The 27,536-nt window shown below is 45.5% G+C and overlaps 1 protein-coding gene across 1 annotated transcript; it reads left to right on the top strand.

The window, feature by feature from the left end:
* The first annotated feature begins 5,597 nt into the window (after window positions 1–5,597).
* Window positions 5,598–21,129, top strand: TMEM35B (transmembrane protein 35B). The gene is made up of 3 exons (XM_061597544.1): window positions 5,598–5,765; window positions 13,470–13,650; window positions 17,440–21,129. Exons 1-3 carry the CDS (start codon window positions 5,658–5,660, stop codon window positions 17,568–17,570), a joined length of 420 nt encoding a protein of 139 aa, XP_061453528.1. The 5' UTR covers window positions 5,598–5,657; the 3' UTR covers window positions 17,571–21,129.
* The last annotated feature ends 6,407 nt before the right edge of the window (window positions 21,130–27,536 follow it).

Genomic DNA, 27,536 nt, shown 5'->3' with positions numbered 1-27,536 from the left:
GCTGATGGAAAATGGGAGCACAACAGCATCTGGAGGGCCCCCCGGTTCCCTGTCTCTGTATGAGGACATGATATTTCATGGACAGTGATCTGCTAAGTTTACCCTTGGCTGCTGCAGAGTGACCTTCCCTCACCAGCCCTTGCTCCCAAATCACATATTGGAATTGCATAACCTGCCACTACACAGGGGTATTCTCAGCTACATTGGGATATTTGACAATGTTTAAGTGTGCTCAGTGTAGAGCAGGCCGATCCGTTAGGATGAACGGGGCACTGCCCCACTAACTTCAGCCAGCCCCCACCTGCCTGCCTTCTTCCTTAGAAAGAATCCAGCGGATGGTGGTGGCCCTGGCTGTCACCTTCTTCCTCATTTAGTTTCAAAGTTGCGTTTATAAAACTCAACAGGGAAGACGATGGGGACAAAACTAGAATTAGTTGGCTCTGTCTGCAGCTGCACCTTCCCTGCCTTCCACCCTGCCAGTCCCAAGGGGCACAGACCCTGGATTGTTGCAGTGCGCTTTACATGGGGCTGCCCTTGAAGACAACTCAGAAGCTTCAACTGGTCCAAAATGCAGCAGCCAGATTACTGGCTGGGGACCCCTTTATATCTCATATAACCCGTTTTAAAACAGCTGCATTGGTTGCCAGCAAAGTAGGGCCCCGCTTTGCAGCGTTCTGCTAATACAGCGGCTTTCAATTAGAGTAAGGCCCCACTCATACGGCACTTGTTCCGCTTTTACGGTGTTTTTTGGGCGTCGAGCGCCATTCTGTTGAATGAGTTCTGCTTTTAGGCGGGGGTCTGGAACCTAACCCACTGTGTTAGTGGGGCCCTACTGTATATTTCTAGGCCCAATTTAACGTGCTCATGCTAGTGTTTAAAGTCCTAGACTACTTCAGTCCCAAATATCTGAAAGACCGCCTCCTTCCCTACAGACCCTCTTGGTGTCAAGATCGGCAGAGTAGTTCCACTTGGTAGTTCCACTGCTCTCAGAAGCATGGGAAGGGGTGTTGCCTGGGAGAGGGCATTCTCTATGGTGGCCCCTAAGTTGTGGAAGTTCCTTCCCACCGAGGTGCTCCTGGCAACTTAGCTGTAAAGTTTTAGGTGAATGCTGAAGAGGCACCTCTTTACCCTGGTCTTTGACACCTGAGACATGTATTTTTAGGACCCACCCAATTTGGGGATAAATTGTTGTAACCCATCCTGGGACCTTTGGGTGAAGGGCAGGTAATAAAAGATCATAATCATCAATGGGTGGGTTACTTGGGTTACTCATGGATTACTTTTGATTACTCAAACTGACTGGCATGCCAATCCTTCCCAAACCCATATTAAGGAGACTAAAGCTTTGAATGATGTTTCACTCCATTTTTAATAATTCTATGGATCACCATAGGCCATGTTTGAATTAAAATCTTACAGAGGCCTCATCCACACCATACATCTAAAGCACTATTATGCCACTTTAATAGTCACAGCTTCCTCCAAAGAATTCTGGGAACTGTAATTTGCAAAGGGTGCTAAGAGTTGTTAGGAAACCGTTTTCTTCTCACAGAGCTACAATTCCCTGATTGGTTTAACAGTAAGTCCTTCTCAGAGAACTCTGGGAATTCAAATCCCCACATAGCTATGAAGCTCACTGGGTGACCTTGGGCCAGTCGCTGCCTCTCAGCCTCATGAAAACCCTATTTGTAGGATTGCCATAAGTTGGAATCAACTTGAGGGCAGTACATTTACATTTTTTTAACAACTCAGCACCACAAACTATACTTCCCAGGATTCTTTGTGGGAAACCATGACTGTTTAAAGTAGAATAAATGTACAGTTGAAATGTGGCCTGGAAAACCTCAGGTTACCCCCCCCCCCCCGCATATATAGGATTGAAGCCTTAATCCTGGTGTGAGGAATTTTGGTCCTCCAGATGATGAACTACCATTTCCATGAGCCCCAGCAGGCATGGCCAATGGCCAGGGATAATGGGAGTTGTAGTTCACCAACTTCTGAAGGGCCAAAGGTTCCCCATATTGATTAATTGATTTAAATCTTCACCTTGCATATTCATAGCTGGCTTCCCCCTTCGTTATCTTTACCTTGTTCATGGGTGCTCCAGTCTCTAATAATCTGGAGTATATTTCCTTAATATTATACATTTCTATTGTTTTGTGTATGTAAAATATATTGACAGCAGACATGATTAATTCATGGAATTGGCTGCTGCAAAATGAGGTTCTATTGCTTTAAAGGGGGAGTGGAATAGTGCTTCATTATCTTAATAACTGGAAAGACTGAGATCCAAATCCCCTCAGTGGGTGACCTTGGGCATGTCACTGTTTCCCAGCCGACTTCACAGGGTTGTTGTGGGAATAAAAAAGAGAACTTACCATGAATTCAAAGCTTTTTAAAAAAAGAAGTATGAGAAGTGAAGTAACTTCATGGTGCCTGGTAGTGCAATATTAAGCAAGGGCTTCTGAGCATCTGCAGAGTGTCACGTCCTCACCACAAACAAGTTATTTTCAGTGAGGTAAGAAAATATTATTTTCAGCAGTGTGGTGTAGTGGTTTTAGAGTGTCAGACTAGGACCTGGTTAGACCAGGGTTCAGGTAAAATCCTTGCAAGGGTCCTCGCAAATCTCCTCCTACCTTTCTCAGAAGACATCCTCCCTGAATCCCAAAATGGTTTCTGCCCTTCCAGGGGCACAGTGGACATGATCTTCACTGCACGGCAGCTTCAGGAAAAATGCAGGCAGCAAAACCAACCTCTGTATATGGCATTTATTGATCCGACTAAGGCCTTTGATACTGTAAATCGAACTGCTCTCTGGACCAGGGCCGGTTCTAAAGGGTGGCCAGGTGGGACACTGGCCCGATGGCCCCTGGAGCTACAGGGGCCCCCTCAGCCATCCCTCCACTCCCCTTCTGTGATCCGTGCCCCCCCATGTCCCCCCACTTACCTGTCTGCTGTCTTTTACCATTGCCCTTAACGAAGATGGTGGCCGTGGTTTCCCTAAGGTACTGAAGCCCCTGCCGCCATCTTAGTTGATGGCAGAGATGCATACGCGTAGCACACACGCGTGCCATCATCAAAGACGGTGGCGGAGGCATCATCCCCTTAGGGAAACCGTGGCCACCATCTTCATTAAGTGCAATGGTAAAAGACAGCAGACAGGTAGGTGGGTGGCGTGGGGGGGCTGCGTGTGTGTGCACACACACACACACAGGCCGGGGGCCAGGGCAAGCTGATGCCCAAGGGCCCCGGCATTCCTGGAGCCGGCCCTGCTCTGGACCATCCTTTTGAAAATTGGATGCACTGATAAATTTGTGAATATCTTGCAACTCCTCCATGATAACATGAAAGCGACAATTTTGGATAACAATGGCTCTCAAAGTGATCCATTCAAAGTGGAATCAGGCGTCAAACAGGGATGCGTCATCGCTCCGACCTTATTTGCTATTTTCATTGCCACGATTCTACACCTTGTTGAGGGGAAACTTCCCACAGGCGTGGAAATCACATACCGAACAGATGGAAAGCTTTTTAACTTCAGTAGGCTGAAAGCAAAAACTAAGGTAATTACAACCTCTGTGTAGAACTTCAATATGTTGATGATAATGTAGTCTCTGCAAATTCAGAGGAAGATCTTCAAACTATCCTAAATGTCTTTGTAGAAGCATATGAAAAGCCTGGCCTCTCGCTTAACATCAAAAAAACCAAAGTGCTTCATCAGCAAGTGCGAACCAATCCCTCTGTAGCACCAACAATCCAGCTTAATGGTGCGACGCTGGAGAATGTCAATCACTTTTCTTATCTTGGCAGCCATCTCTCTGTAAAAGCTGACATCCACGCTGAAATTCAGCATAGTCTGAGCTCTGCGAGTGCCGCATTCTCCTGAATGAAGCGTACAGTGTTCGAGGATCTGGATATTCGCAGGGAGACCAAAATGCTTATTTACAAAGCCATTGTACTACCCACCTTACTGTACACCTGTGAAACATGGACCATCTGTAAACGCCACTCCCAACTTCTTGAAGGATTCCACCAATGCTGCTTCCGGAAAATTCTGCAAATTACTTGGGAAGTTAGGCGGACCAATGTTAGCATATTGAAAGAAGCAAAGACCACCAGTGTTGAAACAATGATCCTCCAACATCAACTTCACTGGACTGGCCATGTTGTTCGAATGCCTGATCACCGTCTTCCAAAGCAGCTACTTTACTCCAAGTTAAGGATGGAAAATGGAACATCGGTGGACAGCAAAAGAGGTTTAAAGATGCTCTCAAAGCTAATCTAAAAAAATGCAACATGAGCATCGAGAACTGGGAAGCCTTGGCCCATGAGATCCCAATTGGAGGTCGGCCATTATCAAAGGTGCTATGGACTTTGAAGAAGCACGCGTACAGGGCAAAAGGGACAAACGGGCTAAGCGGAAGACACGTCAAGCAAATCCTCATTGTGACCATCTTCCATCTGGAAACCTACGTCCTCACTGTGGGAGGCTGTGTGGATCCTGAATTGGCCTCCACAGTCACTTACGGACCCACTGTTAAAGATCTTACCCTGGAAGACAATCTTACTCGGCCATGAGTAATCGCCAATGAATGAATGAAGACTAAGGTTCAATTCCCCGCTCAGCCATGAAGCTCACTGGGTGACCTTGGGCCAGTCATGGTCTCTCAGCCTAACCTACCTCACAGGGTTGTTGTGAGGATAAAATTGGGATGGTGGTTTCTATGCCACCTTGAATTTATTGGAGGAAAAGCGGGATATAAATGTAACAAGTAAATAAAAATAAAAAGGCTCTGTAGATGCTCAGAGATTCATTCGTTGATATTGCATTTATGAGGAAGGTTGAGACCTGAGGAGCCCTAACTGACAAATTAGGACCAGCCCATCACTGCTTGTGGAAAACCCCACCTGCTAAGTTCAACTAAGTACAATTAAGCCCCAAGTTAAAACCTGTTTATTTGCCCAGGCAATTTTTAAAAAGTTGGTAATTGTTTAGACTAATCTGTTGTTTTAGCTGCCTCTATTACATTACTTTGATTGTTCAGTATTTTGAAATGGTTTATTGAATGGTTTGTTTTATGCTTTAAACTCTATCCTGCATAAATGAAGGGTGGTAGATATATACAAATAGGGCAGGACGACTAGAAAGCTAGTCTGGCCAGGCCATTCTACTTTTACAACATCATAATGCTTTCTATAAGTCTTGATTTATGGTCAGATTTCCCCCTTGAACATAGGCTCTCCAAAGAGGAAAAGTCCATAAAAACCCGGTGACCTTAAGAAGACCCGCAGCTTTACATTAAGCTCTCTGCACATGCTTAGGGGCCTCCCCTCCTCTTCCCTCCTTCAGAGGCGCTAGGCTACCACCAAACGATCGAGCGTTTATTTTCTTTACGGACAGCTCCGCAAAGCAGCCCCCAAAATGTGTGAATTTCCACCCCCCCAACTTCCGCCGCGACGGTGTTGTGTTGGGGCCACCAGTTCGATCCCCGGGCCCGGAGGCGGCGGGTGAACAAATAAATAAATCAAATCAAATCCCATTTTTGGCGCCTGCGTTTCTTCCCCTCCCCCGTTTCAGTTTTTATTCCCCTCCTCCTCCTCCTCCCCCTCCCACCAGCAAGCTGCAGGGAAGGCGAGCGAGGGCGCCAGCCGGAGTCATGGCGCTTCTTTTCTCCGCCATCCGTGTGGTCCTGGGCCTTTTCTTTTCGCTCTCTGGAGTCGTCAAGCTGACCGATCGGATTTCAAGCGAAGTTTATCAGCAGCTGGTGAGCGACGAATCTGGAGCGGGGGGTGCGTGGGAGGGAAAACGGTCTCACAATTTGCCTCTTTCTTTGCAGGAGGGGAAGCGTGCAAAGGAGCTTGCTTTTTTTGCAATTGGTTGCAGCCCGCGCTTCCTCGGTAGGAAGCCCCACAGGGTGTTCAGTGGAGGGTGTTGCGGGGGCTTCCTCGCGAGGAAGCGTGCATGGGGTTGCCGCGGTGCAGGCCGATCCCCGGTGTAATGTTCCTTCCCCGGGAGGTAAACCCCAGAGTCTTGCGGGGGAGATACTTTCTCTCCGCTCAGAGTGCACGGGGTTTATAGCGCGCGCCCTGCTGTTTGACGCGTTCTGCATTGGAGTGCAATCCTATCCATGCCGACTTGGGGGTCAGCCCCCTTGAAGAGAGGAGCTTACTTCCAAGTAGCCCTGCGTAGGATCAGGCTGGCTGCGCACGCCCGTTGTGGCTTGCACGCTTTTTCGGCCCTGTTGAAGGCGAGAGATAATTATTAATCGTTTTTATACAAGCTGCCCAGGGTGCAAAGAATGCTTGCAGGTCCCGCCCGCCGTTTTGGCAAGATTCCATTTAAGTGTTTTTGTTTTAAACGGTTCTGGAGCGGTCTCGGGCTCCGGATTGTACCAGAGTTAAATCGATTTTGAGGATTAAAGGTTGGCTAATTGGCCACCGCAGAACCCCAAGGAATTCGGCCGAATCAGATCGGCCTGGTCTGAAACAGTTGGGGTTTTTTTGGCGCGAACAGGGCTGGGATTTGAATGCTGGGAGCTTTAAAGTTTCATGGTTCGAGTTTGTTCAACTGGTGGGAACTTCTCCGGAAACAGGGAACTCAAATTGGCCTCCATCAGCCAGTTTCTCTAAAAAGAGGCTAAAGGGAAAAAAACAAAACAATCCCAATACCCAAGCCAGGAGATTTGCTTGGGTAATTATAAGATTCCATCCCCCATCCCTTACTACTACTACTGTTATTGTTGTTAACAACAACAACAACATAATAATAATAGTGTACATATTATTTTAAAAATACTTATACAATAGATTGATTCAATGGCACAATACTATACTGGGATCTGTCTATTCACTGGGGCTGTCATCTATTTTTTAAAAATGTTTTTAAAACCCTCTTACCTAAGCCAAGAGATTTGCTTGGGTAATTATAAGATTCCCCCCTTCTCTTACTATTACTACTACTACTACTATTATTAATAATAATACTGTACATAAGATTTTAAAAATACTTATACAATAGATTCAGTGGCACAATACTAGGATCCGTCTATTCACTGGGGCTGTCATCTATTTTTTTAAAAAGTTAACTGCATCAGAAAGTAAACAAGTACATAAGGTGTAATGTAGACCAACTAACATAACAGAGCAGAATATCTAAAATGGCTTGGGGATGGTCCTCCCCAAGCATGTGATGTTATAGCTGGGACGTTAAATTCTGCACTAAAGAGGTCAAACTGGATGGATAAGCTCAGCTTGGCTGATACCTTTTGTTGGGGAAAAATGGGCATTTGCATAACTAAAGAGTTGGCCAAAGACCAGTGATGAGTTGTCATTAAAAAATCAAATAACTGGAGAGCTTTCGGAAGGTGAGCTGAAGGGGGCATGACTTCCCCTACCCTATAGGTGGAAATGATGTTATCAAGATATCTGTGTTCTTGGAGCAAGGGTGTAGTTGTCTGGGGTCTTGGGGCCTTAGACCCTTTACTTTTTTGGGAGCATGGTCATAGCAGGGTCCTTATGCCTCCAGCATCCTATGAGCCAATCAGCATGAAAGTGAAGCATGTTAGCCACTGAGAAGAGTATCCTAATGTGCTTCCTTGTCTTTTCCTGCTGATTGGAGCCAATCAGAGTGAAAGGAGGCGAGTTAGCAACTGAGAAGACTCTTTTCAGTAGCAAACACTCCCATTTCATGCTTGTTGTGTCCTAGGGACATCAGTTGTTCTGGGAGAAGACATGAACAAGGATCTCATTCTCAACCCAGCAGGGAAAAAAAAGGAGAGGGTTTGGATGTCTATCACAAATGGACCCTGCACTTCTGAATTTGCCACTACACTACCTCCTTGGAGGGGGAAAGACACAGAGGCTTGACTTGCTCTTGGTGGTGAATCCAAAGCTATGGCTTTGCCCCCCCCCCAAGAAAGCATAATGGGGAGCAGCTTCTGTTGGAGTGTTAATGGTGTGAGTCTTCTATTTAATACTCGGGGTGTTTGTGTGTGCGGGTAAATAACTCCACTGCCATGTCTGCCACAGTGACTGACTCCTTGGGTCTTCTGCTTCTCCTCAATATCTGAGGAAGGGAGAGGAGGGCCTTGTCAGGATCCCACCTGTGGCTACCACTTTGTCACGGTCCCACCTCAGGGTCCTGGTCTTTAAATGGTTCTCTCACCGGCTCTAGCAAAGATCTCTCAAGATCCCACTGCTAGGCAGCACATACACACACTTCCTGTAAAACAATATTGCCTTGAGACTGTGCCTTAGTCTTCTCCTGGCTTGTTGGTGCTTTGTGTCTGGGTGCACTTGCAGGCCACAACACCCCTGTATCTTTGTGCCTATAAAGAATACAGCCTTGGGTTGCTCTGGATACCTGATGATGTTACGCTATCTCTTCACCGCTGCCACCATTGATACTGTTTCCCAACCTTGGTATACAGTAGGGCTCCGCTTTCCGGTGCTCCGCTTCCTGGTGTTCCGCTAATGCGGTGGCTTTCCTCCACTCTTTAAAAGCCGTTTTTGCGTCATTTTCGTGCGATGCGCCCCATTAAACTCAATGGGGTTCCGCCTTACTGCGATTTCTGCTTTACAGCGGGGGTCTGGAATGGAACCCGCCGTATAAGCGGGACCCTACTGTATGCCCTGCCCACCCTTCTGGTCTGTGTAACTCAGCCAAGGATCAGGCATTCTGGTAAACCAGGAAATATTTATTTATATACACAGGGAATAACAAGATTACTTAAAGGTATTGTCAACAAGCATGTGGTTTCATAAGTTGCGTTACTCTTTATGTTTCTAGCCGTCAATAACCTGCCTCACTACCCGCCTAATCCAATCCAACCCAACCCACAAAACCAACTCCAACCTCCCTCAGAACTCCCCCCAACAGAACTCTCTCCAACTAAAACCAACCAACCGTCTCTCAACTGTCATCCTTTCATTTATACCTTCAGACCCTCAGTCATAATACAACATGCATCAACATTCCAGCCCATGTACTCCCCCCTCTCACTCAGTCTACTTACCACATATACTCTAATAAACCTGCACTTACCATATTTACAGTAATATATATACAGGGACATCACAGGCCTTTCGTAAATGCATCTTCACTGGGGATGGAAGGATCTGTCTATTTTGGTTCTTTCCAGTTCTCATTTTTCCAATCTTAAATTCAGTTCTCCACATCTCTGCAGCAATTTGCTATTTTTTTTTAATCCTCATGAAATTTCATCAGCATTTGAATGCAAACTTCTCCTAATAAACATATTTTTGTAGGTAGTTTCGACTGATGTCCACATTTTTGCAAGCCATTTCCCCTAATATAATGCATTTTTGTATATTATTTTTCAATAATATATTAATTTTTATGTACCCTTTCCCCATATATGTATTTTTATGAGTGTTGGGTTGGAGAACTGCATCGCAAAATTCAGATAAGTGCCAATTTTGAAGGATAGCTGTGTTCAGGTCTATTGTTTTGGTAAGTGCAAATTTCATAGATTTGCCTTTAAATGTGAACTGAATTGGATTTTCCCCTCATCCTTAACCTTCACTTGTTGAAAAGGCAAGGATGTTGGCACATGACACCACTGTTACGAATGGACCTTGAACTTCCTCATGAGCAGAGCTCACTAGAAATGCAAGTTCCTCTATTGAGAGCAGCAGGATCTTTGGCTGGAGTTACCCGCACGTCACCCCCTCAGAGCATGTATAATTTTACCTTTAACCCAATGACACACACACTGAAAGTAAAATAAAGAGTGGCTTTATTAAGAGAAGAAACAAGGAAAAATATTGCAGTTTACAATTACAGTTAACAATGAGCAGCTTTCTAACTATGATTCATTCATTCAGCAACACTGGATAGACTAAAGCAAAGAGACTAACCCTATGGACACTTTCACATTAAGCTCACCCACACAGAAAGAAAAAGGAAAGAAAAGGCCCAGAAGTTGCATATACCTTTCCTGGAGAGTTGCTGCAAGACTAAGGCTGAGAGAGACTTTCGTATCTAGCCCAATGAGCCAAAGCTCCGCCCTCGTGTAACCAGTGCTAGATTTGAAAAAGATCTCACTCAAAATCCTTAGCTCTGAAATTGTCCCAAAGATGCTAGTGTGTGTTGGTAAGAAAAACAGCTGTTGAGCCCTCCCGAAGGAGGAACTGCACCCCCCTTCGCACTCCTCATGTTTATACCTTTTTCTAACTAAACTGACCCCAATGTAAACCCAATGTAAATATCACCAGGAAGATGTGGACGTGACAAATAAGAACAATGAAAGAATTTAGGATCATCAGTCAAGGAATTTGTTGTTTTTCCAGAAACCATTCATTGAGGGATTCCCAGATAATGACGGCAGTCTCCTGCCTGTGAACTCCTAATGTTCTGTCTCTTCCTTTAAGATTATCATAACAGTTACGCAGACCATTTCCTAGTTTGAAAGGAACTATCCTGTCTCCTCCAAAGGCTTAGAAATGCATGACACCTCCCAGTTTGACAGGAGCTATTCTGTTTCCTCCTGAAGACCTAGACTATCATAGACATTTCCTTTGAAAGAAGCGCCTATTCTTACTGGGTGACATTCCCCAAATTTCCATATGAGTCAGGAAGTCTATACCTTCAGGCTTTCAAAATATGTACTCGGAGGTCACAGAGGGGCTGTCTCCCAGGAATCTTTGCTGTTGCAGGCTTTCCAAACTGGTTCACTGAGGTGAATCAAAGATTAAAAATTCCCAATATTTGATTCCTCATTACACCACCTCAGAGGAGAGGTAATTCTACAGGTGTGGAGCCGCCCTTCCACAAGTAAAGCTCTTCCATGCACCCTTGCCCCACAGACTTCATCCAGGGGCGGGGCCTGGTCACCTGATCTTAATGCACGGGCATGTTGATGTGGAAAGAGGTCTTTCAAATGTTTGGAAATGGGAAATAATTTACAATGTACATTATTGTGCACTGTTGAAGGACCTCAGTAATAATAATTGCTGAGGGGAATAGGGATCTAACAACTCTCAGCACCCTTCACAAATTTATTTATTTATTTATTTTATTGCATTTTTAAGACCGCCCTATAGCAATAAGCTCCCAGGGCGGTGTACAACATACTAAAACAGGTTAAAATACAAGTGAATGTAAATACAATACACAATAAAACATAATTAAAAATTTTCAATTTTAAATTCAAATTTTTAAAATATTTAAAATGCCTGGGCAAAGAGGTAGGTCTTTACCTGGCGCCGAAAAGATAACAGAGAAGGCGCCAGGCGTATTTCGTCAGGGAGGGCGTTCCATAGTTCGGGGGCCACCACTGAGAAGGTCCTAGCTCTAGTTATCGTTCTCCGTGCCTCCCTATGCGTTGGGACACGGAGAAGGGCCTTCGACGTCGAGCGCAGCGACCGGGTAGGTACATAGCGGGAGAGGCGTTCCGCCAGGTATTGCGGTCCGATGCCGTTAAGGGCTTTATAGGTAAGAACCAACACTTTGAATCTGGCCTGGAAACATATTGGTAGCCAGTGCAGCTGGGCCAGGACAGGTGTTATACGATCAGATTTTTTAGTCCCAGTAAGAACTCTGGCCGCAGCATTCTGCACCAGCTGAAGTTTCCGAACCGTCTTCAGAGGTAACCCTACGTAGAGTGCATTACAGTAGTCCAATCTAGAGGTTACCAGAGCATGGATAACTGTGGCGAGGTTCTCCCTATCCAGATAGGGTCGTAGTTGGGCTACCAGCCGAAGCTGGTAGAATGCATTCCGTGCCACCGAGGCTACTTGAGCCTCCAGTGACAGGAGCGGATCTAATAAGACCCCCAAACTACGGACTTGCTCCTTTAGGGGGAGTGTAACCCCATCTAGGGCAGGTCGGACATCAACCATCTGGGCAGAGAGCCCCCCCACCAACAGCATCTCAGTCTTGTCAGGATTGAGTCTCAGTTTATTAGCTCTCATCCAGTCCATTATCGCGGCCAGGCAGCGGTTTAGTACACTAACAGCCTCACCTGAAGAAGATGAAAAGGAGAAGTAGAGCTGCGTATCATCAGCATATTGCTGGAAACGCACTCCAAATCTCCTAATGACCTCGCCCAGCGGCTTCATATAGATATTAAAGAGCATGGGGGACAGAACTGAACCCTGTGGGACCCCATATTGGAGTATCCAGGGACTCGAGTAATGCTCCCCAAGCACTAACTTCTGGAGACGATTCTCGAGGTAGGAGCACAGCCACTGCCAAGCAGTGACTCCAACTTCCAAATCCGCAAGACGTCCCAGAAGGATACCATGGTCGATGGTATCAAAAGCCGCTGAGAGATCAAGGAGAACCAACAGAGTTACACTCCCTCTGTCTTTCTCTCGACAGAGGTCATCATACAGGGCGACCAAGGCTGTTTCTGTACCAAACCCCGGCCGAAAGCCCGATTGACATGGATCCAGATAATCAGTTTCATCCAAGAGAGCCTGGACCTGGCGAGCGACCACACGCTCTAAAACCTTGCCCAGGAACGGAACATTTGCTACCGGTCTATAGTTGTCAAGATTTTCAGGGTCCAAGGAGGGTTTCTTTAGGAGCGGTCTCACCACCGCCTGTTTCAGGCAGGGTGGTACCACTCCCTCTCGTAAAGAGGCATTGATCACCTCCTTGGCCCATCCGGCTGTTCCGTTCCTGCTAGCTTTTATTAGCCATGAGGGGCAAGGATCCAGGGCAGAAGTGGTTGCCCGCACCTGTCCAAGCACCTTGTCCACGTCCTCGAGCTGAACCAACTGAAACTCATCCAATAAAACAGGACAGGACTGTGCTCCGGACACCTCATTAGGCTCAACTGCTACAATATTGGAGTCAAACTACACTTCCCCGGATGCTTTGGGGGAAGCTATGACTGTTTAAAGTGGTATCATAATGCTTTGAATGCATGATGGAGATGTGGGCATAGAGGCAGATTTGTACCTCTTACATGCCCAGTCGATCACTGCGCTCTGCAGGTGAGGGCCTCCTGCAGATATCACCTTATCAGAAGGTCCATTCCTCACAACATAGGAAGTGGACCTTTAGTGCACTGTGGCATTTTCCCTTTTGAATTCACTTCCCTTATATATTGGACAGGCACCGACTCTGTCATCTTTTCGTCGCCTACTGAAGACCTTCCTCTTTCAACAAGCCTTTTAAGTAGAGACCTTTATTTCAAATCTATCTGTATTGGAATTGTTTTTAAGATGTTTGTTTTGTTGTCTTGCTTGTTATTTTCTGCCCCAGTCTCCTTTGGGAGGAAGGATAGGATATAAATTTAATAAATAAATAAAAATGGGGGACAGGAACACTTCCTATGTGGCCTTTCCCCTCCTCACTCAGCCATCCATCTGTTTTCTGACACCCCACTTATGGACCCTGTTCCTAGGAACTTTGCCAAGGGGGGGTCCCCTTTGAATCCCCGCAACCTCTTTAATCTCCTCTGTACCTCTTCTTTATTTATCACTTTTCTCTGTTCCAGAAATCGCAATTTGTGCAGTTTGCCGATGTCTTTCCGCTGAAGGAGTTTGGCTACAAGCCAGAGCCAGGCCGGTACTTGGAAACGGTGGGCTGGATAGAAGTCGTGGCTGGTTTCCTCTTGGCCTTTGGGCCTCAACTCTTGCAGGAAATCAGCAATTTTGTGCTCACTATCATCATGATAGGTAAGGGCTGTGCAGGAGTTAACTGATTTCTTAAAAGGTGTTATGTGTGGGGTGCTGGGACATAGGAAACTACTTGCTACTTAGTCAGACCAACAGTCGTTCTAGCTCAGTATTACCTACACTGACTGGCAGCGGCTCTCCATGGTTTCAAGCAGGAGTCTATGTAGGGAAGCTGGTGATTGAGCCTGGGACCTTCTGAGAACATAAGAGAGCCTTTTGGATCAGGCCAAAGGTCTATCTAGTCTAGCATCTTGTTCTTACAGTGACCGTCAGATGCCTATAGAAAGCCTGAAAGCAGGATCTGAGCCCAACAGCACTCTCAGCACCTGTGATTCCCAGCAGCTGGTATTCAGAAGCATATTGCCACCAGTGGTGGGGGTAAAACATAGCCATTGTGGCTAATAGCTACTAGGAGTCAGGAAGCTGGCTTACACTAAGACCGTTGGGCCATCTAGCTCAGTATTGTCTACACTGACTGGCAGTGGCTCTCTAGGCTCTTTTCCAGCCCTACCTGGAGATGCTGTGGATTGAACCAGGGACCTTTTGCGTAGATAGCAGGTGCTCTACCACTGAGCTGTGGCATTTCCCCAAATTGATACCTTTGTATGTAGGATAGATGTTTTGCCACTAAGCTGTAGCCCTTCCCTTGGCCGGGGGGGGGTCCTCATTCTTGGGTGTAGTGAAAGTCATCTCTAATCTCAACTACAGGTGAGGCTCTATCGGGGCCAAAGGTAACTGTCTTTTGCTTTGCTTTTCAAGTTCTGAGTTTGATGAGGGAAAAGGAAAGCAGGTTTAAACCAGGGAAGTTTCCCTGGTTTTGAGGCCGATTCATAGGAAATTGGCTTGCTTCTGTGGCTTACAAAAAAACACAACACACACGTTTTTTGATCTCTTGAATGAAAATCTGCTTTCAACCTCAGCAATACTCTTTGGCTTTGTCCCTAAAACCAAGAGTTGATTGACGCCAGCTCTTTCCTGGAGGGCAGGTTTTGTCAAAATCGAGTAAACGGTGTGGCTGCAACTTGAGCCGAGTTCATGCTTATAGATAATGGGTGTCAGTCATCTTGGCTGCTGCCCCTTGGTTTCAGGGCTAAACCTCCAGTATTGCTTACGTCAGGGATGGAAACCTGTGGTCTTCGCGATGTTGTTGGACTATGACTCCTATTGGCCATGCTGGCCGTGGCTGATAGGCACTGGAGTCCAGCAACATTCTAGAGGGCCTAAGGGTGCCCGTCCCTGGCTTAGGGCTGCTTTCACACATGGGGCAGTTTGCGTAAGTTTAACCGATTAAAAAGGTAGTGCTTCTGTCCCAATTTCTAAAATTCCTTTTACGCTGCAGTACCTGTTGCATAAAGTAACAGCAGCTTTTTCAGCCGATACACCGGCATTTTGTGCAACTGTCACACGGCTTGTTTTCATCCCTCACCCATTATACACATGCATACTCTTCCCCACTGTGTAGGAGGGCTAAGATCTTGTCCCATCACCATGCCAGCCCTCTCCCTTTAGGATCTGATTTTTAAAATTATTTTAGTTGTATTGACACAGGGGTGTGTGTGGGAAATGCTGCTGCTATCTGTGCCAGTGCTGGAATACCAGTACAATTTTCATCAGGCAAAACAACAACTACACGACTAAAGGGCGGGAATGCACTGCATGCTGGGATGCCTGTCATGTGAGCGGCTGCAGATAGCGAAAAATTCCCAGGATTTTCTGGGTTCCCAGCCTTGCTAATGGATTATTTCTGGTATCGTTTATCACGGAAATTTGCACTAAACTTGCACTACATTCCACTAGAATACCAGAGCTAGCTTGAATGTCATGTGAAAGATCAAATATAATGTGCAAATTACCAGGTAAGGAATCGTCAGAATAACGGAATAAAGTGCAATGTGAAAGCAGCCTAGGTAAAAGCAGATTTCAGTCCTGCAAGCTGAATAACATTACAAAACCATACAAGTATATAAATTTCCCTCACATAGCTTCAAAACCAAGAAAATCTATTTTTTGCTTGAGTTTGGACTGACTGGAGAATTAAGTGGAGGCTTGTCCTAGCTTCCAAAAATAGCTTCCAAGATACTGAACTGATCTTGCATGGGAACCAACGCTGCTTCAGGGCATAGATGCTTGCTTTCCATCTGTTCAACCTGTACTTTTATTTTTTTAAAAAGCACAAAAGTCACCATATGCTCTTCTTACAAGTCTTGTAATGCAGTGCTCTAGTCCTCACCATTTTCATTGTGATGTTTTAATTGTGATGACCTACTGGTTATAAATGATTAATATGACTTGAACCTATTTAAACCTGCCCACCTTCGTGCTCATGAGGAAGTGTGATTCTGTGTGTGTGTGTGTGTGTTCCAGTAGGAGGTACCAGAGGCTAACTACCCATCCATTTTGCTTGCAGATTATGCTGTTGCATTGCAAAAATTGCTTGCACTGGGAAATTCTATTTTTATTCAAAACCCTGACTTTTATTATTATTATTATTATTTACATTTGTATACCACCCCATAGCCAAAGCTAATTAACCCCATGCATGCTGATCTTCATAATGATGTCACCAGTTGGAACCTTTTTACAGATGTGACATTTCTTTTTCTAGCTGTGGGTATTAGACTATCAATATTATCAGTCCTGCATCTCTTAAAGCTGCTTTTGGATCTTACCAAGCACTGATGTCCTCTGAATGAAATTGACCAGAAAAGCAGGAGATCCAGTCTGGTGGTGGTAGGTGGGGGAAGCTGGATAGCAACTAAGTGAAGCTGTTCTGTATATCATAATTGGCGAACAGGCTGGTGCTTCTGGTAATGATATTTTTTCTTCTGCTGCAGGTAAACATCACCATCAATATGCCCAAGGTTTTACAGAGTTTCATGTGCCAAAACTAAAAATAAAATTAGGTCCCTGACCCAAGGAGTATACAGTTTAACATCATAATCCTATGCATGTTGGCTCAGAAGTAAGGCCCAGTGGAAGTTCAATGGGCTGACATCCAAGTGTACATAGGCTAGTAGCGGAAGGTACTTTATAGATTTCAAAAGCAGAAAAAGTTTGGTCCCCACCTTGAGTAACTTTCAGGTTGGTTTGGCCATTGATGGAGACAGATGTGGAGAAGGAACCCGGTGGAGAGGGCTTGGGACTAGGGTGTCTAGAGGATGCTGCTAGTCACCCTTCTCCAACCTGGTGCCCTCCAGATGTTTTGGACTACGACTTCCATCAGCCCCAGCCAGCATGCTGGTCATTTTCAGAAGACCTTTTGCCTCCAGAGGGATGATTTTCTTGATTGTGGTGCTGCCCTTAGGACCCCTCCCCCCCAAAAAACCTTGTCTTTCTGTTGCCGGATGGAGACCTTGTTATTTGGTGAGGCCTTCCTGCATATTATCTGTGTCTTTAGTTTTTTTAAAAACATTGTTTCCACTGTGCTTCTCTTTTTCCCTTTCTTGATTGATTTTTATGCATTTTAATTTTTCGTGGCAATTTGTTTTATTGTCCATTTGTTAGCAGCCCTGGGAGTTCTGCAAGCTCAAGAGCAGCTTTTACCATCTTATATAGAAATATATTTTTAAAAATGGGGTTATAATAACCGATGTAAGCTAATCATGGCCATTCATTTCAGTTGGGTCTAATGTGCTCTGAGTATGACTTAAATCAGATACAACCCATGCATATGAACAGGGAACAAATGCAGGTTAGAGATTGCTGTGGGGTGGGCTGTTAGGCCGACTAGACTCCTGGTGTTTTGCTTGGCGTTCATGTCTGGATCTTTCTCCCTTCTTCTCTTTGCAGGTGCCCTCTACACCCTCTTGGTTTTGAAAGAGCCCATTGCCATGTGTGCCCCTGCCACTGTTTGCTTGGGTCTTCTGCTTCTCCTCAATATCCGAGGAAGAGGAAGATCGGCCAAGTCAAAGTTTGAGTGAGGGAGCATGGGGAGTAGATCTGGAGAGTTGGAAATGATGCTGTTGAGATGGCACCTCTCTGTCCTGTTGGTGATTTTCTGTCTGTGTGCACTCCGCCCCCCGCCTCAGTCCTTTCAAACTTGGCATAAATTGGATCCCACGGATGTATAATCCAGGAGGCCTTTGTGAACTTGAGATCATTGTAAATTAGGGGTGGGGAACCTTTTTCCAGCCCGGGAGCCACATTCCCTTCTGGAAAACCTTCCAAGGGCCACCGGCCACTGGTGGGCAGGGCCACAGGCCAAAGTGGGTGGAGGAACAGATGAAATGTTTACCTTTGTACAGTAGGCTAGTTTTCACACACACTCACACACTCTTTCATCCTCTGTCCTGACAAGCAAGGGGGATTATTGGAATTCAAGGACACGTCCTAGCCAGGCAAAAACGGGTGTGAAGCAGAGGGACTGAGGTTTGGGGAGAGGGGGTGTGGCACTGGGAGTGTCCCATGGGCCAGACAGAGAGGACTGGAGGGCTTGATGTGGCCCCTGGAGCTGAGGTTCCTCATTGCTGCTGTAAATCAAGGGCAGCCAGACTTTGGGGGCTTTCTCCTTTACCACTTTTGTCAGTGCTCATTCTTTTCTTTGATCTGGACATTGTTTTCAGTGCTTAAACTCGTCAAGTGCTGTCTTTATTTCATAGCTTGGGGAAACGAAGGAAGGAAATTGAGGTGGGCAGTGCGGGGGAGGGAGATAATATTTGGGGAAATCCTCACTGTGGGGAGGAGAGCCTGGCTGGGAGTCCAGTGTCTGAGAGTTCAAACCCCCACTCATGTCTCCTGGGTGTCAAGGGCCAGCTAAAGATCACCCCACAGTGAGTGGCTCACGGGTTACGTGCCCTGCCACCTGGGCAGCCGTGGGCAAGCTGCATCGTCCCAAGGAGCTCAGTTGCCTCCCAGCTGGCAGTTGTGGACAAGGAAGGGGCTGGCTTGTGCAGCTGTGGCAAGCTGAGCAGGCCCTAGCCAGCTGGGGAGGACTAGGCTCTGAGGGAGGCCATGGGAAACCCCCTCTGAATACCGTTTACCATGAAAACCCTATTCATAGGGTAGCCATAAGTCAGGATTGAGTTGAAGGCAGTCCATTTCCATTTTCATTTCCAACATATGTTGGCTGAAAATAGAAGTGCACTATTTTGTTAAAAAACCTGGTGCAAGACAGTCCCTTTTCTAGCCCAGGATGAGCCATTTCTGTGGGGTTTCTTGACTGGCACTCAAGGCTTTTGTTGACTAACACATGAGGATTTCGACTGGTTTTCCTACCAGCAGAGAAAATATATACACATGTGTATTTCAGGGATATGTCTACACGACAGACTCAGGATGGTATTGAATGCTGGTCTTCCTCAGAGTAGACCCATTAAAGTCAATAAATGTGACCAATTTAGATTCATTAATTTCAGTGGGTCTACTCTGAAGTAGGATTCAGTTGACTATAACCCTCAAGCTGCTTTTAAAAAAAATATTATCTGTTGCAGTTTCCCCAAAGAAATCCTGGGAAGTTTCAAGCCCTAGGTTTTACACAATCCTTTATCTTAACATGAGAAGTGCCCTGCTGGATTTGGCCAAAGACCTGCCTAGTTTAGTGTGTTGCTTACTGCCGTGTCCAGCCAGATGCTAATGGGAAGTCCACAAGCAGGTCATCAGGGCTATAATACTCTCTCAGTCATGTTCCCAGTTGCCTCTTCTCTTTAGTTTCAGTCAGAACCCTTTTCTTGCCCTACTTGCAGATGCCGGGGATTGAACCTGGTACCTTCTGCATACAAAGCAGATGCTCTAGTACCAAACTGCAGCCTTTCCCCCTAGAATTTGCCTGCTGGGAGAGTGCTTCTCAGCAAGCATGCCTCTTGAAGAGAGATGGGCGCCTCCCTGGCCTTGTACCCTTTGAAACGTATGAAAGAATTGGGGTGGGAGGGAGCTTACCAGAGGACAAGCTCTCACCATGGCATGCTGCAGAGGGGATTTGCCATTACCGGTTTATGTTGCAAACTAGGGGTGGCCTATCTCCTACATGAACCTGCCTATCAACTGAGGTTGCTATCTTCTCCAGGAGCCCTTGCCTTCTGAGAAGAGATGGGGAACCTGTGGCCCTCTAGCTGTTGGACTACAGTCCCCACCATCCCAGTCCATCTGCCATGTGGTCTGGGGCTGATCGGAGTTGAAGGCCAGAACAGTGGTTCCCAGACTTTTTTGTCCTACGGGCCATGCTAAAATTGCGGAGAGTCTTGGCAGACCATTAAGGGTCATTAATCATTTTTCTGCCTGTTGTAGCAATTGTAATGGGAAGTGCTAAAGGCTGTAAATTGCTAATTGGTTTTTTTTAATTGCTTCTGCTTTTCATATATTGCATTTTACTGAATTACAGTTAGAATTCCATAGAATTCAAATTGCAATACAATAAAATAAATATGAGAAATAAAAGAAGCAATAAAATACAATTAACAGTTGATATGAATATTTAATGTGATGGATATGCTATCTCCTGTCTTTAACCACAAATTCAGGGACGCACTGTGGGGCATCTGAATGAAATAGACCAGTGGTTCCCAATCTTTGTGAGTACGGGACCCCCTTTATAAGCTCAAAAAATTTCTTGATCCCCTCCAGGAAGGAAGAGGGAAAGCAGCCTTTCTTTGCAGCCTTGCTTCTTTTTGCTCCACAAAAGCTCTCTCTCGTTCTGAGTAAGGGTGTCCTCAGCAGTGGCAGTGCGAGGAGACGGGAGTAGGTGATAGTAATCCCTTCTTCTTCCTGGTATTTCCACCCTCAGCCTCCTTTGGCATCTGCCATGTATTTTATAGGCAGAAGCCTACCCTTGATGCACCTGAAAGGAGCTCAGGCGCTTCAGCAAAAGCCCTTCCCTCTCATTTGGAGCGAGGTGTCATCTGCAGCGGCAGTGGGAAGCAGACAGTGTCCAGGGAGTGAAGACTTCTTTTAAAAAATTGATAAATCATTTCTTTACTGTTTGCGGCCCCTCTGGATTTCTTCGCGGGCCCCCTGGGGGTCACGGCCCCAAGGTTGGGAATCACTGAAATAGACCACTGGTGGTCTGTGGACCACAGCTTGGGAACCCCTGATCTAGAAACATCTGGAGGGCCACAGGTTCCCTATCCCTGTTTGGGAGGTTAGGCATAATGCTACCGGAGCCTGGGCTTTTTCCATGGTTTGCACCCTGATTATGAAATGCCTTTCCTAGATATGTGCATCAGGTGCTGTCTGTTACCTCTTTCAGAAGCAGCCAAAGTCCATCCTATTTCAATTGTTATATATGTTTTTGATGCTGGCTCTACTGTTTAGCTTTTGTATGTTTGTTTCGCAGGGTGGGAATATTCTTTTTCTGTCTCCTTGGCTCCTCTTGGGGATTAATAGGTATTGTTTAAAGTGTTGATTGATTTCTACCTTGTTTCAATTTGCCTTTGTTTTCATGGATGCTGTCGGTGGCTCGGATAGCCAGTGTTGGTGGAAGAGGCTGGGCAGAAACTTTTTAAACAAGTAAATAAAATAACTGGTTGTCAAGTGGGCAACGTAAGACTTGCGGTGTTTTGTTTTTTTTTAATCTAGCCTGAGAGGAAAGAGACGGTATTGTCCTAACATTGTCCTTTTACTCCAGGAACTCAAGAAGAGCTGAGCTTGGAGTAGAGGGAAGACTGTAGCGGAGTCACTTCTGCCCTCACTGAAGCCAGTCAGAAGAGGTATAAGGCACATTTGCTCTTACGTTGCCTCCCTGGTACACATTCCAAGGCTGGCAATGACAAGATGACTAGGGCTTGTCACTAACCCTCAGCTTGTTTGGGAAGTATGATACTATTCTCTGTCTCCTCCGCTTCAGGATGTTTGCTATTGCTAGTTTAATCAAACTCCAGTAGAGAACAATTACCTGCTCCACAACTCTGCGATTCCCATGGTTCCTTGAAGGGAGTTTTGGCAGTCCAGCTGGCAGAGAAGTAGCTCAGATTTATAAAGTAGGGATATGCTTTTATATAAAGATCTGTGATGTACAGAAAAATTATGCACAGATTGCCATGGGCACTGTTGCCACGAAAAGATCTAACTCTCCAGTTCTAGCATTTTTTATTATTAGCATTGGTTAATACAACCTTCACCAGCTTGGCACCCTCCAGATGTTTTGGCCTACAACTCCCAGCAGCCCCAGCCAGTATGCTGGTTGGGGTTGATGAGAGTTGTAGGCCAAAACATCCGGAGGGCAAGGTTGGCGAAGGATGGGCTTAACAGTACATGCCCGGAAATAACTACCTAACAGAGTGGAGTGTGCCTATACACAGGCCAAACATTAATTCAAATCACCCACACATTTCTACCCAGAATTCTTTTGCCCCTCTGGCTCAGAGGACCAATTCCGTTTTGATTCATTCTAAAAATTCACAAGACTCTTTAACCTTTCAACGATGTAGGAGGCTAATGAGGTTGCAGCAAGGTGAAAATGGAGAAAGTAAGTATTTAGGGGTTCTGCAATCCTATACATACTTAACTTGGCATAAGTCCCATTGAACTCAGTGAAGCTTACTTCTGAGCAGTTACCTACAGAATTCCACTGCGTTTCATTTTGGGATAAGAGACTGGCTTTCACATGATCATCTACAAAACCAAGAATCGGGTGGCACCTTTTAAAGAGTTTAACAATTGTGGCATAACAGTCATACAACAACATGAGAAAGTGGGTGTTTGGCACATGGCCAGGACCTCCTTGGGAATGTTTGGACCTACTTTTTTTTGAAAGTGCAGCATATCTAATTGCATATTAGCTTCACTGTGAAATGCTTTGCCAGGAGAGCCAGTGTGGTGTAGCGGTTAAGAGACCTGGGTTCAGATTCCCACACAGCCATGAAACTCATGGAGCAACTCAGTCTTACCTACCTCATAGGCTTGTGAGACCTTCTCATGCCTTGGTGGTCACGTCTTCATTACTGTGACAAAAGCACACCCAAACCAGTGTGAATGTTGGCACAGGCAGGAGCTGCCAGCAGGAGAGACCCAAAGGTGCTTCTGCCAGTAGCCACACCCAGAAAGTCAGTGAGCGAGATTGGAACCTGCAGCCTGCTTTACAATGGGCTGGGCTGGCTCAGAATGTCGTCATGGCAACCATGTCAACTCAGCACCTTGGAACCCAGGGCAGCATTTGCCAGTTTTTGAGGCATTACAAATATGGTAGTTCACTCAGGGCCTAGTGGTGAACAAGCAAGCAAAGTTGCCAACTTTTTTTCTGCACTGCTGACATGCCTTTTAACAGCAGCTTGATAACTGGAAATGGAACAAATGATAGTTTTCCCATGGCTTTAGCTCCACACCAGGGATGCCATCATCTACTCACTTTCTTAAAGGAGAAGGAGCCTGCCTGGGAGTCAAGATGTAAAGGGACTTGCGGTGAGGGGAAGACACTGCACGTGCCCTCAGGCTTCTTTCTTCTGTAAAAAGCGGCGCGTTGTGAGACTGAGCTTCAGGCACCAGCCTCTTTTGAGCTGCTCCTGCCTCCACATCTGATAAAAAGGGATATTTTTCATGACCACAACAGGTGTGGCTGGCTCCTTCAAAGATAGTGCCAATCTGCTCTTTTCACAGTTGTTGGGCCGGAAGGCCCTTGACAGCGAACTTTCTTGCTGTTCCTAGTTCATCCCTCAAATATCCCCCCCCTCCACTTTTCAGGGAGGCCGAATTTGTTCTGCCTTTGGTAGGGAAGCTTATCAGTCTATGAGGGCTTCTGGATTTCCGCCTTCCCTCTCGGAGGAGAAAGGCACAAAGGCAAATCTCGCTCTTGGGCTGCCTTAGGGGTGGGTGAGCTGGGGATTTGCCTGTGGTGCTGAGCTGAGTTCAGTAGCTGTGTTTTATTTAATGTACTGCCCGTAGTGATCCTAGGGTGGCACAGAGCCAGTGGGTTCACAAACTCTCTACTCAGTGCCCATGTGAGAGTGTTGAAAATTACTGAGGGCCACCAGACACAAAATGGTGGGCAGAGCCAGTCACGTGAAGGTGGCAGATGGAGGCATAAACTGCAATAAATAATTTCCCTTCCCCTCCCCCATGGTTCTACAGGTTGTTTGGGTACTAACTTAAAAAAAAGACTTCCTGCAATTAGCTTTAAAGTATGTTTCTTTTCCAGTTTCCACTTGGATGTCCTTTGCGCTAGCTAAAAATCAGTGGAACGTGGCTTTACTCTGAGGCAGTTACCGAGCACATGGCACTTTACACATTATAAAGACCATATAAGTAATAAAATAAAGCTGTAAACTGCCTGTTCCCAGGGCAAGGAGCAGCTGCAGGTGAGAATTCTCACAGGTTCTCTGCGTATGCAATAATTCTCCCAAGTGGCCCCCAGCTTTGGACACACATACATGGATCTTTCCCGGGGGCAGCAGCAGTGCCCCAAACTTCACACTTGCACCAGACCCCATAAACCCTCTGGATGGCTCTGCAAAACTGACCATGGGAGGGGACTGTCAAAGGCACTTATCCTCGCTCGGGATGCTATTTAACCTAGAGCCAGCCCTGATCCCACATTGCAATGAACAGGTCTTAGAAAAATTCTTTTGTGGGGTGACAGGGTGGCAAAGACAATGGCCACATCTCTACATTTAAAGCAGTATTAGGCAATTTAAACAGTTGTGGCTGACCCCAAAGAATCAAGTGCATCAAGAGTGCTGAGTCTTTTTAGGAGACCCCTATTCCCCTCATGACGCTACAATCCAGAGTTCCCTGGGAAGAGGGATTGACTGTTAAACCACTCTGGCAGTTGTAACTCTGTGAGGAGAATAGGGTCGCCTCTCAGCACCCTTAACAAATTATAGTTCCCAGGATTCTTTGAGGGAACCCATGACTGTTAAAGTGGTATTCAGTGCTGGCCCTACTCAGAGTAGACCTATTGAGGTTAATAGTCATGGCTAACAAGTCCATTAATTTCAAGGGATCTGCTGTAAATAGGACTTAGTTGAGTACTACTCGTAGTGCTTTAAATGTAAGATGTGTATGCTGCCTATTATGTGGAGCAGTGTTCAGTTGCACACTTGGATAGGCTCATATCCCCCCCACGAATCTCCTAGGATACTGGGTTGTTCAGTCAGGGGGCCTTGACCCATTTAAGTTGGGCCTCAGTGCCATAGCTTGCCCAGTAACCCCTTACTCGCCTGCATTACCTCCTAGCTATGCCATACCCACAGCCTTTTGGTTGAACCAATGCCAGGGGGAGGAAAGGAAGGTCTCTCTCCTCTGAGGAAAAAGAGCCAGAGGAGGTGTTGAAGGAAATGAGAATGTGAGAAAAAAGATTAATATTTATTAATAACAAAAGAACAGAATAGAAAGGGCATAAGAGGAAAAAGCTGTTACAGAAGGAAGATGTGTAAGTAAAAGGACCAGGAAGGAGGGATAAAGAAACTGGCAGCAGAAATGATAGGAGATGAGTAAAATTAGAGACACATAGGGGTAGGTGGATGGGAAGCGAAAATATAAAAGAAAAAGCCTCCACTTGGAGCGAGGAAATCTGAGCTATAAAATGCCTTGCCACAAGAAAAATGCTGTAGCAAACAATTTAGCAGTTTTCCAAAGACAAATCAGTAGAAAGTGATGTCAGTAATTGTCAGCTTTTTATGCCAAACTCTGCCTCCATCTGCCACCTTTGTGTGACTGGCTCTGCCCCTGCACCACCATTTTCTGACTGGTGGCCCTCAGTAATTGTCAGCAGTCTGAACTGGGTATTGTGAGTATAAAGTTTGAGAGCCCCTGCCCTAAGAGAATGAACAGCCTTAATTGTTTGGGGATGTGGAGGATGGTTGTGATTCACACTACTGAAAAATCTGAACGACTAACTCCTGGGTTCAGTCTGGTCATTTGGCTCCCCACCTAGGAAGTCTCACTTTGCCCCAGTTTTGTTACTGGAGGTGCAAGAATTTGTTCTCAATTATTTATTTTTTGCTACCAATTACACATAATTTATACAGTGAGAATTGGCAATCCTGTCCCAGGGCTTATTTCTGAGTAGACATCAGAGGGATGATGGTAAATTCTGAAGGTAATACCTTGGCACAGTCGTTAACAAAAATGGAGACAATAGTCAAGAAATCAGAAGAAGGCTAGGACTGGGGACGGCAACTATGAGAGAACTAGAAACGATCCTCAAATGCAAAGATGTATAACTGAACACCAAAGTCAGGATCATTCAGACCATGGTATTCCTGATTTCTATGTATGGATGTGAAAGTTGGGCAGTGAAAAAAGCGAATAAGAGAAAAATCAACTCATTTAAACTGTGGTGTTGGAGGAGAGCTTTGTGGATACCATGGACCATGAAAAAGACAAATAATTGGGTGTTAGAACAAATTAAACCAGAACTATCACTAGAAGCTAAAATGATGAAACTGAGGTTATCATACTTTGGACACATAATGAGAAGACATGATTCACTAGAAAAGACAATAATGCTGGGAACAACAGGAGGGAGTAGAAAAAGAGGAAGGCCCAACAAGAGATGGATTGATTCCACAAAGGAAGCCACAGATCTGAACTTACAAGATCTGAACAGGGTGGTTTATAGCAGATGCTGTTGGAGGTCGCTGATTCATAGGGTCACCATAAGTCGTAAAAGACTTTAAGGCATATAACAACAGGTGCTCATGACAACCCGAGGTCACAACCCCTTCTAAGATTGCAACAAAAATGAATTTTTCACCAGTACATTATCCACCCTGATTGCCCTAGTGTGGGGAATAAGGGCAGGATAGAAATATTTTAAATAACTAAATAAATAATGGCAGCAGTTCCCAAACTTGTCCCCACGGATCACTTGAAAATTGCTGATGGTCTTCATGGAGCATTTAATGATTCCCCTCCCCTGCCTTTTGTAGCAATTGCAATGTACTGTTCTAGGTGCTATATGATTTTCCACTGTCTCTTCTAGTTCTCTTGTATTTTATTGTATTACAATATGAATTCCATAGAATTCAAATTGTAAGTGTTCTTCACAGCCATGCTGTGGACCACCTGAATGAAGCTTGCAGACCACTGGTGGTCTGTGGACCATAGTTTGGGAACCCTTGCATGATGGCATCAATACCGAGCCTGCTTTTCTTTCACTTCTCATGAAGCCTTCTGCTGGACTCAAAGCTCGCTTGCACTTTTGTGACGTTTTGGTTGGCCAATATAAAGGAAATCTGGATTTCCCCCCCCCCCCATAATAAAAGAGGCAGATTGACCCTTAGCCATGCACATTAGCCTACCACTCCCACTGCTTAGCTTGTTTGATGTGCTTCTCTCTGAGAAAAGCTTATTTATTTGGCATGCAGAGGATTGGCAAATAGTTGCCCAGAAGATGATGTCATCATCCCTGCTGTGAAATAGGTGTGTGGTGCTTTGTCCCTGTGCCATGGGTAGATATGCACAGGATGGCGCTGCAAATTGGCACCACATTAGCATATTGAAAGTGGCAACAGCTGAAATCTGTCAGCAACTGTTCATTTTTAAATAGCCACAATGTTAAATTGTCTTGAAGTTCCTCAGATAATATTTCAGCTGTCAGAGAAAGGGCCTAGAATGTTCTTTCACATGGACCAGTTGGCAGAGGAATCCTTGCACCAATCACACATCACTGATGCTGTTTCTGGAAGGTAATGTATATTGACCCCCCCTTTCTCCCCCTGGAGCTGCAATAAACTATGAATCCTGGGACTTTTCATAGACCTCCGTTCTTCTGGGCAAGGATCTGCTTTAATCTGTTCATTGTCTATGGAACATCCACAATTTTCTTTTGCAGTAGGCTGGAAATTCTAGACTTCTTCTTTCAGTCATGGCAAATTTAAGGTGCTTCCAAACTGTACATTTATACTCTGCCTTTCTTCATAAAAATATCAATGTAGCAAACCATTATTTATTCATTTATTACATTTATGTACCGCCCCATAGCTGAAGCACTCTGGGCAGTTTACAGCAATTAAAAA

The sequence above is a fragment of the Rhineura floridana genome, chromosome 15, assembly GCF_030035675.1.
Source record: "Rhineura floridana isolate rRhiFlo1 chromosome 15, rRhiFlo1.hap2, whole genome shotgun sequence".
NCBI classification, from domain to species: Eukaryota; Metazoa; Chordata; class Lepidosauria; order Squamata; family Rhineuridae; genus Rhineura; species Rhineura floridana.
The sequence above is the reverse complement of the archived record's forward strand: the minus strand, read 5'-3'. Positions and strand labels throughout refer to the sequence as shown.